At 30.4% G+C, this 15,350-nt stretch overlaps 1 protein-coding gene across 1 annotated transcript in view; it reads left to right on the forward strand.

Annotated features, from left to right (window-relative positions):
• The window catches only part of btv (dynein cytoplasmic heavy chain beethoven), a 123,103-nt gene that overhangs the window by 19,681 nt on the left and 88,072 nt on the right, over positions 1-15,350 (forward strand). Inside the window, exon 4 of the mRNA XM_075297350.1 lies at positions 14,748-14,877. Coding sequence (XP_075153465.1) covers positions 14,748-14,877 — 130 coding nt within the window. The remainder of the gene's footprint in view (positions 1-14,747; positions 14,878-15,350) is intronic.

The raw sequence follows: 15,350 nt of genomic DNA on the forward strand, positions 1-15,350 counted from the left end.
GCTAATAATTTGTAAAATTTGGCAAAACAGACAAGTTCATGCTGATAGAAAAATTTGTAATAGCTATAGTCAAAAACACGATTTTATTGATTTTTAATAACGGTTTAGTGGAAAACAGCATGTGTTTCTATAATACGCGTCCACACAAACGCTTTCTAGATGAGAAATTATCGATCCCGTACTAAATAATACGAACCATTACAGTCACGGTCGAAACTTGAGACATAAAAAATCTACCAACATTTGGAGAAAATCTTACAAAACTACGAAAAAAATTTATGTTTTTCAGTAAGTTTTGTCAAAATGTTATTTCTACAGAAAATTATGACAAAATTTTTTTCTTTTGGAAAATGTTATTTTATTTTTTGCCAACATTTTACTTCTATAGAAAAATTTGCCAAAATTTTATTTCTATAGACAATTTTGTCACAATTTTATTTCTATAGAAAATTTTGCCAAAATTTTATTTCTATGGAAAATTTTATCAACACTTTATTTCTATAGAAAATTTTGCAAAATTTTATTTCTATAGAAAATTTTGTAAAATTTTTATTTTTATGGAAAATTTTTCAACATTTTATTTCTATAGAAAATTTTGCAAAATTTTATTTCTATAGAAAATTTTGTCAAAATTTTATTTCTATAGAAAATTTTGTCAAAATTTTATTTCAACAGAAAATTTTGTCAAAATTTTATTTCTAGAGAAAATTTTATTTCTGTATAAAATTTTGTCATAAATTTATTTCTATAGAAAATTTTGTCAAAATTTTATATCTATAAACAATTTTGTCAAAATTTTATATCTATAGAAAATTTTGTCAATTTTTTTTCTTTTGCAAAATTTTATTTTATTTTTTGTCAACATTTTATTTCTACAGAAAATTTTGTCACAATTTTATTTCTATAGAAAATTTTGTCAAAATTTTATTTTTATAGAAAATTTTGTTAAAATTTTACGTCTACAGAAAATTTTGGCAAAATTGTATTTCTAAGGAAAATTTTGCAAAAATTTTATTTCTATGGAAAATTTTATCAAAATTTTATTTCTATAGAACATTTTATTTCTATGGAAAATTTTGTCAACATTTTATTTCTACAGAAAATTTTGTCAAAATTTTATTTTTATAAAAAATTTTGTCAAAATTTTATTTCTATAGAAAATTTTGTCAAAATTTTATTTCTGTAGAAAATTTTGTCCAAATTGTATATCTATAAACAATTTTGTCAAAATTTTATATCTATAAACAATTTTGTCAAATTTTTTTCTTTTGGAAAATTTTATTTTATTTTTTGTCAACATTTTATTTCTACAGAAAATTGTGTCAAAATTTTATTTCTGTAGAAAATTTTGTCAAAATTTTATTTTTATAGAAAATTTTACCAAAATTTTATTTGTATAGAAAATTTTGCCAAAGTTTTATTTCTATAGAAAATTTTTTCAACATTTTATTTCTATAGAAAATTTTGCCAAAATTTTATTTCTATGGAAAATTTTGTCAAAATTTTATTTTTATAGAAAATTTTTGTCCACATTTTATTTCTATAGGAAATTTTGTCAAAATTTTATTTCTAAAGAAAATTTTGCCAAAATTTTATTTCTAAAGAAAATTTTGCCAAAATTTTATTTCTATGGAAAATTTTGTCATCATCTTATTTCTATAGAACATTTTGTCAAAATTTTATTTCTATAGAAAATTTTGCAAAATTTTATTTCTATAGAAAGTTTTGTCAAAATTTTATTTCTATAGAAAATTTTGTAAAAATTTTATTTCTATAGAAAATTTTGTCAAAATTTGATTTCTATGGAAAATTTTATCAACACTTTATTTCTATAGAAAATTTTGCAAAATTTTATTTCTATAGAAAATTTTGTAAAAATTTTATTTCTATGGAAAATTTTTTCAACATTTTATTTCTATAGAAAATTTTGTCAATTTTTTTTCTTTTGCAAAATTTTATTTTATTTTTTGTCAACATTTTATTTCTACAGAAAATTTTGTCACAATTTTATTTCTACAGAAAATTTTGTCACAATTTTATTTCTATAGAAAATTTTGTCAAAATTTTATTTTTATAGAAAATTTTGTTCAAAATTTACGTCTACAGAAAATTTTGGCAAAATTTTATTTCTAAGGAAAATTTTGCAAAAATTTTATTTCTATGGAAAATTTTATCAACATTTTATTTCTATAGAACATTTTATTTCTATGGAAAATTTTGTCAACATTTTAGTTCTACAGAAAATTTTGTCAAAATTTTATGTTTATAACAAATTTTGTCAAAATTTTATTTCTATAAAAAATTTTGTCAAAATTTTATTTCTGTAGAAAATTTTGTCAAAATTGTATATCTATAAACAATTTTGTCAAAATTTTATATCCATAAACAATTTTGTCAAATTTTTTTCTTTTGGAAAATTTTATTTTATTTTTTGTCAACATTTTATTTCTACAGAAAATTTTGTCAAAATTTCTGTAGAAAATTTTGTCAAAATTTTATTTTTATAGAAAATTTTACCAAAATTTTATTTCTATAGAAAATTTTTTCAACATTTTATTTCTATAGAAAATTTTGCCAAAATTTTATTTCTATGGAAAATTTGGTAAAAATTTTATTTTTATAGAAAATTTTTGTCCACATTTTATTTCTATAGGAAATTTTACCAAAATTTTATTTCTATGGAAAATTTTGCCAAAATTTTATTTCAATAGAAAATTTTGTCAAAATTTTATTTCTATGGAAAATTTTGTCATCATTTTATTTCTATAGAAAATTTTGTAAAAATTTTATTTCTATAGAAAATTGTGCCAAAATTTTATTTCTATGGAAAATTTTATCAACATTTTATTTCTATAGAAAATTTTGCCAAAATTTTATTTCTATGGAAGATTTTATCAAAATGTTATGTACATAGAAATTTTTGTCAAAATTTTATTCCTATAGAAAATTTTGTCAAAATTTTATTTCTATAGAAAATTTTGTCAAAATTTTATTTATATAGAAAATTTTTTCAAAATTTTATATCTATAAAAAATTTTGTCAAAATTTTATATCTATAGAAAATTTTGTCAAAATTTTTATATAAAATATATATTTATATATTTATAAAAATTATTTATAAAAATTTTATTTCTATAGAAAATGTTGTCAAAATTTTATTTCTACAGAAAATGTTGTCAAAATTTTATTTCTATAGAAAATTTTGCCAATATATTATTTTTATAGAAAATTTTGCCAATATTTTATTTTTATAGAAAATTTTGTCAAAATTTTATTTTTATAGAAAAATTTGGCAAGATTTTATTTCTATAGAAAATTTTGTCAAAATTGTATTTCTATAGAAAATTTTGTCAAAATTGTATTTCTACAGAAAATTTTGTCAAAATTTTATTTCTATAGAAAATTTTGTCAAAACTTTATATCTATAAAAAATTTTGTCAAAATTTTATATCTATAGAAAATTTTTTCAATATTTTATTTCTTTAGAAAATTTTGTCAACAAATTACTTTTATTTATCTACAGAAAATTTATGAAGTACCATGAAGTACAACTGTGGCAACCGTGATTACGATACTATGGTAGTTTTGTAAGCGGATACAAAACTAAAAAAACATATTAACAATTTTATTTTCTTTAAAATTCAGTCTAAAGAAGCTCTTGACGACAATAATCTTCCAATGGAATTTTTGTTGAAAGTTAATGAAAAGTACTTTTTCTGTCAAAAAAATACTTTCTTAAAATTTTTTTTAAGCTTCGGCACTTTTTTATTATGCCATAAATTGCTGTTTCACTTTTTGTTATGTTATGTCACTTTTAAATCAATTCGTTTTTAATATTCTACATAAATTTTGATCCAGGATCTCTTCAAAAATTATTAATGTGTTCGGTGTCTTATTATAAAATCGAACTAATTCGTTCAATAATAGAATTTTGATAATTTTTAACTTGCCAAACTATAACAATATCAAGCGGACAATTGTGACGCCTGAAAATATGCAGCAAAAATTGTTGTACTATGTAAATAGAGTACTTCTATGAACTTTTAATTTAAAAGATGGATTTTCGATGAAATTAAGATAAATTTTTGTTTTTATAGTACACAATTATAAAACTAACTTAATTCTTATATTGTCTCCACAAAAAAATGTGAAACTTTATTTTTAATTAGTGTGTATCATTTTATTGCAAGTGAAACTTTTTCAGTCACTTTATAGAAATTCTCAACGGTACCCAGCAAAATAGTGTCACCAAAAAAGTGGTGAAAATGTTCTTTTTCGATCCGGAAGTGGTGCAAAACTAGAGCAGAAGCGATGAATTTAACATGAACTTGTAATAGGATGGATGTACACCATTTCAACAGCCGTTGCACTGAATTCGAATCACTTTTTAGGGTGTGATCTGAATTAAGTGTTTTGGATGTGAATTAAGAAATTTTATGATATTTTGCCAAATAAATAATTTTAATATTTTTTATGATTTCTAATGTATTCTAACGCTTGTCGGAAACGCTTGACATAAAATATTTTCAAAAATTCGCAATACTTCTACAATGGATTTAGAATTTTTAACGACAAAATTTTAATAATATGTTTCATTTTATTAATTCTTACTTTGTTTTTAATCTATTTGAAACAAAACAAGTATATACGGCCGTAAGTTCGGCCAGGCCGAAGCTTATGTACCCTCCATCATGGATTGCGTAGAAACTTCTACTGAAGACTGTCACCCACAATAAAATTACTTGGGTTGCGGTATCACTTGCCTATGGCAAGGTATCTTAATACTTCCTAACAACGTCTTCTAAATTGCAAGGTAGTCCATATGTGGTATATATTAAACTAAAAAAGGCCGATTAACTACGTATATAATTAAGTTTGACAAAGTTTTCTATAGAAATAAAATTTTGAAAAAAAAAAAATGTTGACAAATTTTTCTATAGAAATAAAATTTTAACAAAATTTTCTATAGAAATACAATTTTTTCAAAATTTTCTATAGAAATAAAATTTTGTCACAATTTTCTATAGAAATAAAATTTGACAAAATTTTCTATAGAAATAAAATTTTGTCAAAATTTTCTATAGAAATAAAATTTTGACAAAATTTTCTATAGAAATAAAATTTTGACAATTTTTTCAAGAGAATAAAAATTTTGACAACATTTTCTATAGAAATAAAATTTGACAAAATTTTCTATAGGAATAAAATTTTGACAAAATTTTCCACAAAATTAAATATTTGACAACATTTTCTATAAAAATAAAATTTTGGTAGATTATATTTGGCTCGAGTGGCAACCATGATTATAAACCGATATGGACCAATTTTTGTGTGAATGGGGATTGGCTATAGACCTATATGGACCAATTGTGGCATGGTATTTAACGGCCATATACTAACACCACGTTGCAAATTTCAACCGGATCGGATGTATTTTGCTTTTCCAAGAGGCTCCGGAGATCAAATTTAGGGAAAGGTTTATATGGGGGCTATATATAATTATGGACCGATATGGACCAATTTTTGCATGGATGTTAGAGACCACATACTAACACCACGTTCCAAATTTCAAACGGATCGGAAGAATTTTGACCCTCCAATAGGGTCCGTGGGACAAATCTGGGGATCGGTTTTTATGGGGGCTATATATAATTATGGACCGATATGAACCAATTTTTGCATGTTTGTTAGAGACCATATACTAACACCACGTACCAAATTTCAACCGGATCGGATAAATTTTGCTCCTGCAAGATGCGTCGGAGGTCAAATCTGGGGATCGGTTTATATTGGGGCTATATATAATTATGGACCGATATGGACCAATTTTTGCATGGTTGTTAGAGACCATATATTTACACCATGTACCAAATTTCAGCCGGATTGGATGAAATTTGCTGCTCTTAGAGGGTCCGCAAACCAAATCTGGGTATCGGTTAATATGGGGGATATATATAATTATGGACCGATATGGACCAATTTTTGCATGGTTGTTAGAGACCATATACTAACACCACATACCAAATTTCAACCGGATTGGATGAATTTTGCTCCTCTAAGAGGCTCCGGAGTTCAAATCTGGGGATCGGTTTATATGGGGGCTATATATAATTATGGACCGATGTGGACCAATTTTTGCATGGTTGTTAAAGATCATATGGTAACACCATGTAAGAATTTTCAGCCGGATCGGATGAAATTTGCTTCTCTTAGAGTCCCCGCAAGCCAAATTTGGGGGTCCGTTTATATGGGGGCTATATACCCAGCAAAAAAAGCGTCGCCAAAAAAGTAATGAAACTGTTCTTTTTGGATCCGGAAGTGGTGAAAAATTGACGCAGAAGCGATGAATTTAACATGGGCTTGTCATAGGACGGAAGTCCTCCATTTCAATAGCCGTTGCACTGAACTTGATTCACTTCTTTAGGTGTGATTCGAATTCAAAGTTTTGAATGTAAATTAACAAATTCTGTGATATTTTGTCAAATAAATAATTTTAAAATTTTTTTTAATTTTGAATAGATTCTAACGCTTGTCGGAAGCGTTTGACCTCAAATATTTTCAAAAATTCACAATTTTTTCAGATTGGATTTAGCATTTTTTTTTTTCATAAAATTTAAATGATTTGTACCATTTTATTAATTCTTACTCTGTTTTTAACCTATTTGAAACAAGCAAAGTTAGAATTACCTATTAAAAGTATGAAAAAATCAAGTTTTAAAAAATTGAATTAAAAGAACTTCCTGGGAAGTTAAAATAAAGAACATCATTGGGAGTGGATCTTCTGGAAGTGCTTAGAAAGTTGTGCCTTTGGAAGAACTTCAAAATTTTTTTGCTGGGATCTAATTATGGACCGATGTGGACCAATATTTGCATGGTTGTTAAAGACTACATACAAACACCATGTACCAAATTTCAGCCGGATCGGATAAAATTTGCTTCTCTTAGAGGGTTTGCAAACCAATTTGGGGGTCCGTTTATATGGGGGCTATACGTAAAAGTGGACTGATATGGCCCATTTGCAATACCATCCGACATATATCGATAACAGCTAATTGTGCCAAGTTTCAAGTCGATAGCGATAGTTTCGTTCGGAAGTTAGCGAGATTTCAACAGACGGACGGACGGACATGCTCAGATCGACTCAGAATTTCACCACGACCCTGAATATATATACTTTATGGGGTCTTCGAGCAATATTTCGATGTGTTACAATCGGAATGACAAGGTTAATATACCCCCATCCTATGGTGGAGGGTATAAAAATATAAAAAAAACAAGTTATAAAAAAATTGATTTAAAATAACTTCCTGTGCAGTTAAAATAAAGAACATCTTTGGGATTACATTTTTGGAAGTGCTTTTCAAATTGTGCCTTTAGAAGAACTTCCGATTGTTTGGTGGGTAGCGCTGCTCACAAATGCACTTTGATAGTCTGTGTTTGTATCAAGTGAGAGCCAAAATTACTTAGCACCGAAAATTGAAAGTTTTTAAGATAATCACTAAATATTGCAATAATTCAGAAGCACCCTCATGTACGGAAATCACACTATAAATAGAAACATAATAATCTATACGATTCTAATTGCTCTGTATTTAAATTCACCAATTTTTATAGTAGAATACTTGAAATTGATGGAGAATATTTTATAAAATCTAACAAAACTTCAATTTTGTTAGAATTCTACCAACTGCGAAAACCGTGATATCGATAGAATATTTATTAGACATTCATACTTCCAACATTGAGTACAAATTATTAATTGTAAAATACTGTATATTTAATTAATTATTATAAATAAACTCAACAACTAATCTTCACAGTGTATGGTTGTATAAACATGCATCAAAAGATCTAAATGAAATCATGAAACTATGTCCTTGCATATCCATATATATATATATATATATAGAGAGAAGTATTCTTATAATGGAAAACTGGTTCAATGCATTCGTATGCAGATGAAGTAAATTCAAATTTAAGATTTGTTGGCTTTCTATGCATAGGGATGTATATGTTGGTAGGCGTGTGTGTGTGTGGGTGTGTTTGTGTGGGTGTGTTTGTGTGGGTGTGTTTGTGTTTCAACAAGGATATGCCACATAAATGTTGTTGTGTGGACTATGAAAGGTATGCAGGGCAACAGGATAAACGGATTAAAATCATACATACAAAAGAATTTCGGAAATCGTTAATGTTCTTCCATGAATAATAGTTACAGTCTTTTTGTCCTTCTTTACATTGTATGGAAAATGCTTGAGTAGTCTTTATTTTCAAATAATCTTTCATTCCCCTCCATTTGGAGGATATAAGAAGGCAGGACAAAAGAATTTCGAACTGTATTAATAGCAAAATAATATGCAAAAGTACAACAAGGAATCTCTATATATGAATCGGCAATAGTTAAAGAGTTAAAAACGATATTACAAATTTTAAGAAAATGGATTAAAAAATGGAAATCTGTCAATAAATGGTGGTTATATCTAAAACTTTGCCACAAAAGATTAATTGTCACCAAATTTGAAGACGATTACGGCCCGGCCGTAAGTTCGGCCAGGCCGAATCTTATGTTCCCTCCACCATGGATTGCGTAGAACCTTCTACTAAAGATGGTCATCCATAATTAAATTACTTGGGTTGCGGCCGATGGCAAGGCATCTTTAAACTTCTTAACATCATCTTCTAAATTGTAAGTTAGTCCATGCGGGATATATAGTAGACAAAAGAAAAGTCGATTAAATAAGTATATATTCAGTTCTTAACCGGTATATATAGGGAAGACATAATTATGAACCGATATGAACTTTTGTGCGGTAATTATAGAGCCAGAATTGAAATATTGGGCTGCCTTTATATGGGGGCTATATACAATTACGAACACGAGTCTACCAAAAATTGCAGATTTTTTACTAATTGGTAGATTGGTAGAATTCTTGATATTTTAGAAGATTTTGCAAAATATTCCTCTCTAACTATGAAATGTTTCATAAATTTTGACAAAATTTTCCACAGAAATAAAATTCTGACAAAATTTTCTATAGAAATTAAATTTTGACAAAATTTTTCATAAAAACCAAATTTGACAAAATTTTCTATAGAAATAAAATTTTGACTAAATTTTCAATAGAAATAAAATCTTGACAAAATTTTGTATGGTAATAAAATTTTGACAAAATTTTTTATAGAAATAAAATGTTGACAACATTTTCTAACAGGTTGGCTGATAAGTCAATGCATATTATTTTTATACCCTTCACCACTACTGTGGTACAGGGTATAATAAGTTTGTGCATTTGTATGTAACGCCAAGAAGGAAAAGTCGTTTAGTATACCGATCGTCTTAGAATTAAATTCTGAATCGATTTAGCGATGACCGTCTGTCTGTCTGTCTGTCTGTCTGTCTGTCTGTCTGTCCGTCTGTCTGTCTGTCTGTCTGTCTGTTGATGTATTTTTGTGTGCAAAGTACAGCTCGCAGTTTTAGTCCGATTGTCCTAAAATTTGGTATATGGTCCTGTTTCGGCTCAAAGACGATCCCTATTGATTTTGGTTCAGATTTAGATATAGCTGCCATATATATTTTTCACCGATCTGGTCATAATTGGCGTGTATATCAACCGATCTTCCTCAAATTCCATACATCCGAATATTTTATGAGTCTCGAAAAACTTGCAAAATATCAGCCAAATCGGTTCAGATTTAGATATAGCTCCCATATATAGCTTTCGCCCGATTTACATTCATTTGCCCACAGAGGCCAATTTTTTGCTCCGATTTAGTTGAAATTTTGCACAGGGAGTAGACTTAGCATTGTAGCTATGCGTTGCAAATTTGGTTGAAATCGGTTCAGATTTAGATATATCACCCATATATAGCTTTCGCCCGATTTACACTCATATGACCGTAGAGGCCAATTTTTTGCTCCGATTTAGTTGACATTTTGCACAGGGAGTAGACTTAGCATTGTAGCTATGCGTTGCAAATTTGGTTGAAATCGGTTCAGATTTAGATATATCACCCATATATATGTTTTTCTGATTTCGACAAAAATGGTCAAAATACCAACATTTTCCTTATAAAATCGCCACTGCTTAGTCGAAAAGTTGTAAAAATGACTCTAATTTTCCTAAACTTCTAATGCATATATATCGAGCGATAAATCATAAATAAACTTTTGCGAAGTTTTCTTAAAATTGCTACAGATTTAAATGTTTCCCATATTTTTTTTACTAACATTGTGTTCCACCCTAGTGCATTAGCCAACTTAAAATTTGAGTCTATAGATTTTGTAGAAGTCTATCAAATTCTGTCCATATCAAGTGATATTTAAATGTATGTATTTGGGACAAACCTTTATATATAGCCCCAACACATTTGACGGATGTGATATGGTATCGAAAATTTAGATCTACAAAGTTGTGCAGGGTATAATATAGTCGGCCCCGCCCGACTTTAGACTTTCCTTACTTGTTATATAGTACCAACCTTCAAATGATTCGTGTCAAAATTTGACGTCTGTAAGTCAATTAGTTTGTGAGATAGAGCGTCTTTTGTGAAACAACTTTTGTTATTGTGAAAAAAATGGAAAAAAGGAATTTCGTGTCTTGATAAAATACTGTTTTCTGAAGGGGGAAAAATACGGTGGAAGCAAAAACTTGGCTTGATAATGAGTTTCCGGATTCCGCCCCAGAGAAATCAACAATAATTGATTGGTATACAAAATTCAAGCGTGGTGAAATGAGCACGGAAGACGGTGAACGCAGTGGACGCCCGAAAGAGGTGGTTACCGACGAAAACATCAAAAAAATCCACAAAATGATTTTGAATGACCGTAAAATGAAGTTGATCGAGATAGCAGAGGCCTTAAAGATATCAAAGGATATCATTCATCAATATTTGGATATGCGGAAGCTCTGTGCAAACTGGTTGCTGCGCTAGTTCACATTTGACCCCAAAAACAACAACATGTTGATGATTCTGAGCGGTGTTTGCAGCTGTTAACTCGTAATACACCCGAGTTTTTCCGTCGATATGTGATCACTACACTCCTGAGTCCAATCGACAGTCGGCTGAGTGGACAGCGACCGGTGAACCGTCTCCGAAGCGTGGAAAGACTCAAAAGTCCGCTGGCAAAGTAATGGCCTCTGTTTTTTGGGATGCGCTTGGAATAATTTTTATCGATTATCTTGAGAAGGGAAAAACCATCAACAGTGACTATTTTATGGCATTATTGGAGCGTTTGAAGGTCGAAATCGCGGCAAAACGGCCCCATATGAAGAAGAAAAAAGTGTTGTTCCACCAAGACAACGCATCGTGCCACAAGTCATTGCGAACGATGGAAAAAATTCATGAATTGGGCTTCGAATTGCTTCCCCACCCACCGTATTCTCCAGATCTAACCCCCAGCGACTTTTTCTTGTTCTCAGACCTCAAAAGAATGCTCGCAGGGAAAATATTTGGCTGCAGTGACGAGGTGATCGCCGAAACTGAGGCCTATTTTCAGGAAAAACCGAAGGAGTACTACCAAAATGGTATCAACAAATTGGAAGGTCGTTATAATCGTTGTATCGCTCTTGAAGGGAACTATGTTGAATAATAAAAACGAATTTTGACAAAAAATGTGTTTTTCTTTGTTAGACCGGGGACTTATCAACCAACCTGTTACAATTACGAACACGAGTCTAGCAAAAATGGCAGAATTTTTACTAATTGGTAGATTCATAGAATTCTTGATATTTTAGAAGATTTTGCAAAATATTCCTCTCCAACTATGAAATGCTTCATAAATCTTGACAAAATTTTCCACAGAAACAAAATTTTCTATCGAAATAAAACTTTGACAAAATTTTCTATAGAAACAAAATTTTGACTAAATTTTCTATAGAAATAAAATCTTGACAAAATTTTGTATAGTAATAAAATTTTGACAAAATTTTTTATAGAAATAAAATGTTGACAACATTTTTTATAGTAATAAAATTTTAACAAAATTTTCTATAGTAATAAAATTTTAACAAAATTTTCTATAGTAATAAAATGTTGACAAAATTTTCTATAGTAATAAAATTTTGACAAAATTGTCTATAGAAATAAAATTTTGGTAGATTATTTTTGGGGATCGGCAATATATAACTATAGACCGATATGGACCAATTTTGGCATAGTTGTTCGTGGCCATATACCAGCGCAATGTACCAAATTTCACCACGTACCAAATTTCAAACGGGTCGGATGAATTTTGCTCCTCCAATAGCTCCGGAGGTCAAATATGGGGATCGGTTTATATGGGGGCAACATTATGTACCAAATTTCAGCCGGATCGGATGAAATTTACTTCCCTTTGAGGCTCCGCAAGCCAAATCGGGGGATCGGTTTATATGAGGGCTATATATAATTATGGACCGATGTAGACCAATTTTTTCATGGTTGGTAGAGACCATATACTAACACCACGTACCAAATTTCAACCGGATCGGATGAAATTTGATTCTCTTAGAGGCTCCGCAAGCCAAATCTGGGGATCGGTTTATATGGGGGCTATATATAATTATGGACCGATGTAGACCAATTTTTGCACGGTTGTTATAGACCATATACCAACATCATGTACCAAATTTCAGCCGGATCGGATGAAATTTACTTCCCTTTGAGGCTCCGCAAGCCAAATCGGGGGACCGGTTTATATGAGGGCTATATATAATTATGGACCGATGTACACCAATTTTTTCATGGTTGGTAGAGACCATATACTAACACCACGTACCAAATTTCAACCGGATTGGATGAAATTTGATTCTCTTAGAGGCTCCGCAAGCCAAATCTGGGGATCGGTTTATATGGGGGCTATTATAATTATGGACCGATGTAGACCAATTTTTGCATGGTTGTTAGAGACCATATACTTACACCATGTACCAAATTTCATCCGGATCGGATGAAATTTGCTTCTTTTAGAGGCTCCGCAAGCCAAATCTGGGGATCGGTTTATATGGTGGCTATATATAATTATGGACCGATTTGGACCAATTTTTGCATGGTTGTGAGAGACCATGTACCAAATTTCAACCGGATCGGATGAATTTAGTTCCTCCAAGAGGCTCCGCAAGCGACCATGTACCAAATTTCAACCGGATCGGATGAATTTAGTTCCTCCAAGAGGCTCCGCAAGCCAAATCTGAGCGTCGGTTTATATGGGGGCTATACGTAAAAGTGGTCCGATATGGCCCATTTGCATTTGAATTTTTGCATGGTCATTAAAAAACATATACCAACACCATGTTCCAAATTTCAACCGGATTGGATGAATTTAGCTGCTCCAAGACGCTCCGGAGGACAAATCTGGGGATCGATTTATATGGGGTCTATATATAATTATGGACCAATTCTTGCATGGTTGTTAGAGACCATATACTAACACCACGTACCAAATTTCAACCGGATCGGATGAATTTTGCTCCTCTAAGAGGCTCCGGAGGTCAAATCTGGGGATCGGCTTAAATGGGGGCTATATATAATTATGGACCGATATGGACCACTTTTGGCATGGTTGTTAGAGACAATATACTAACACCACGTACCAAATTTCAATCGGATCGGATGACTTTTGCTCCTCTAAGAGGCTCCGGAGGTCAAATCTGGGGATCGGTTTATATGGGGTCTATATATAATTATGGGCCGATGTGGACCAATTTTCGCATGGTCATTAGAGAACATATACCAACACCATGTACCAAATTTCAGCCGGATCGGGTGAAATTTGGTTCTCTTAGAGGCTCCGCAAGCCAAATCTGGGGATCGGCTTAAATGGGGGCTATATATAATTATGGGCCGATGTGGACCAATTTTCGCATGGTCATTAGAGAACATATACCAACACCACGTACCAAATTTCAACCGGATCGGATGAATTTTGCTCCTCCAAGAGGCTCCGGGGGTCAAATCTGGGAATCGGTTTATATGGGGGCTACATATATATTATTATGGGCCGATGTGGACCAATTTTTGCATGGTCATTAGAGAACATATACCAACACCATGTACCAAATTTCAGCCGGATCGGATGAAATTTGGTTCACTTAGAGGCTCCGCAAGCCAAATCGGGAGATCGGTTTATATCGACCGATATGGACCAATTTTTGCATGGTTGTTAGAGACTATATACTAACACCATGTACCAAATTTCAGCCGTATCGGATGAAATTTGCTTCTCTTAGAGCAATCGCAAGCCAAATTTGGGGGTCCGTTTATATGGGGGATATACGTAAAAGTGTACCGATATGGCCCATTTGCAATACCATCCGACCTACATCAATGACAACTACTTGTGCCAAGTTTCAAGTCGATAGCTTGTTTCGTTCGGAAGTTAGCGTGATTTCAACAGACGGACGGACGGACATACTCAGATCGACTCAGAATTTCACCGCGACCCAGAATATATATACTTTATGGGGTCTAGGAGCAATATTTCGATGTGTTACAAACGGAATGACAAAGTTAATATACCTCCCCTCCTATGGTGGAGGGTATAATTAAACTAAACAAAAATTCGCCATCAAATGTGAATATATACTACACAGTTTCTTTTGAATTAAAAAAAATCATATAAGATGTAAAAAGTTTTATTTGATATGAAAATGTTTTCCTTTGAAATGTAAAACTATTCATTTTATCTAAAATGCTAATATTCTCCAAAATCTTTATTTCTAAGGACTTCCAATAAAAATAATATATCAATTTCTATATGTTTACAATTTCAGGTATAACATCAATCAAAGATGAAATTAAATATTGGAAACAAAAACTTAATCAAAAGTCTAGTTCCCGAATCGATAGGGAAGCGGCCCAAATGTTTATTGGTGTACTGGAGAACATAGATCATCAAATAAGGTATAATTTCATAGATCTTGTCTTCAAAAAAAATATTAAAAAGAAATTTTATATAGAAATAAAATTTTGACAAAATTTTCTATAGAAATAAAATTTTGATAACAATTTCTATAGAAATAAAATTTTAACAAAATTTTCTTTAGAAATAACAGTTTGACAAAATTTTGCTATAGAAATAAAATTTATATGATTTTATCTCATAATCTCGGCTATAGGTCTATAAATTAAAATTAAAATTGTTGGTTTTTTATTTTCCGATATTTCGATTGACTTCGTCAGATAAAACAAGTAAGGAAAATCTAAAGTCGGGCGGGGCCGACTATATTATACCCTGCACCACTTTGTAGATCTTAATTTTCGATACCATATCACATCCGTCAAATGTGTTGGGTGCTATATATAAAGGTTTGTCCCAAATACATACATTTAAATATCACTCGATTTGGACAGAATTTGATAGACTTTTACAAAAT

Source organism: Haematobia irritans, chromosome 2 (genome assembly GCF_050003625.1).
Source record: "Haematobia irritans isolate KBUSLIRL chromosome 2, ASM5000362v1, whole genome shotgun sequence".
NCBI lineage: Eukaryota > Metazoa > Arthropoda > Insecta > Diptera > Muscidae > Haematobia > Haematobia irritans.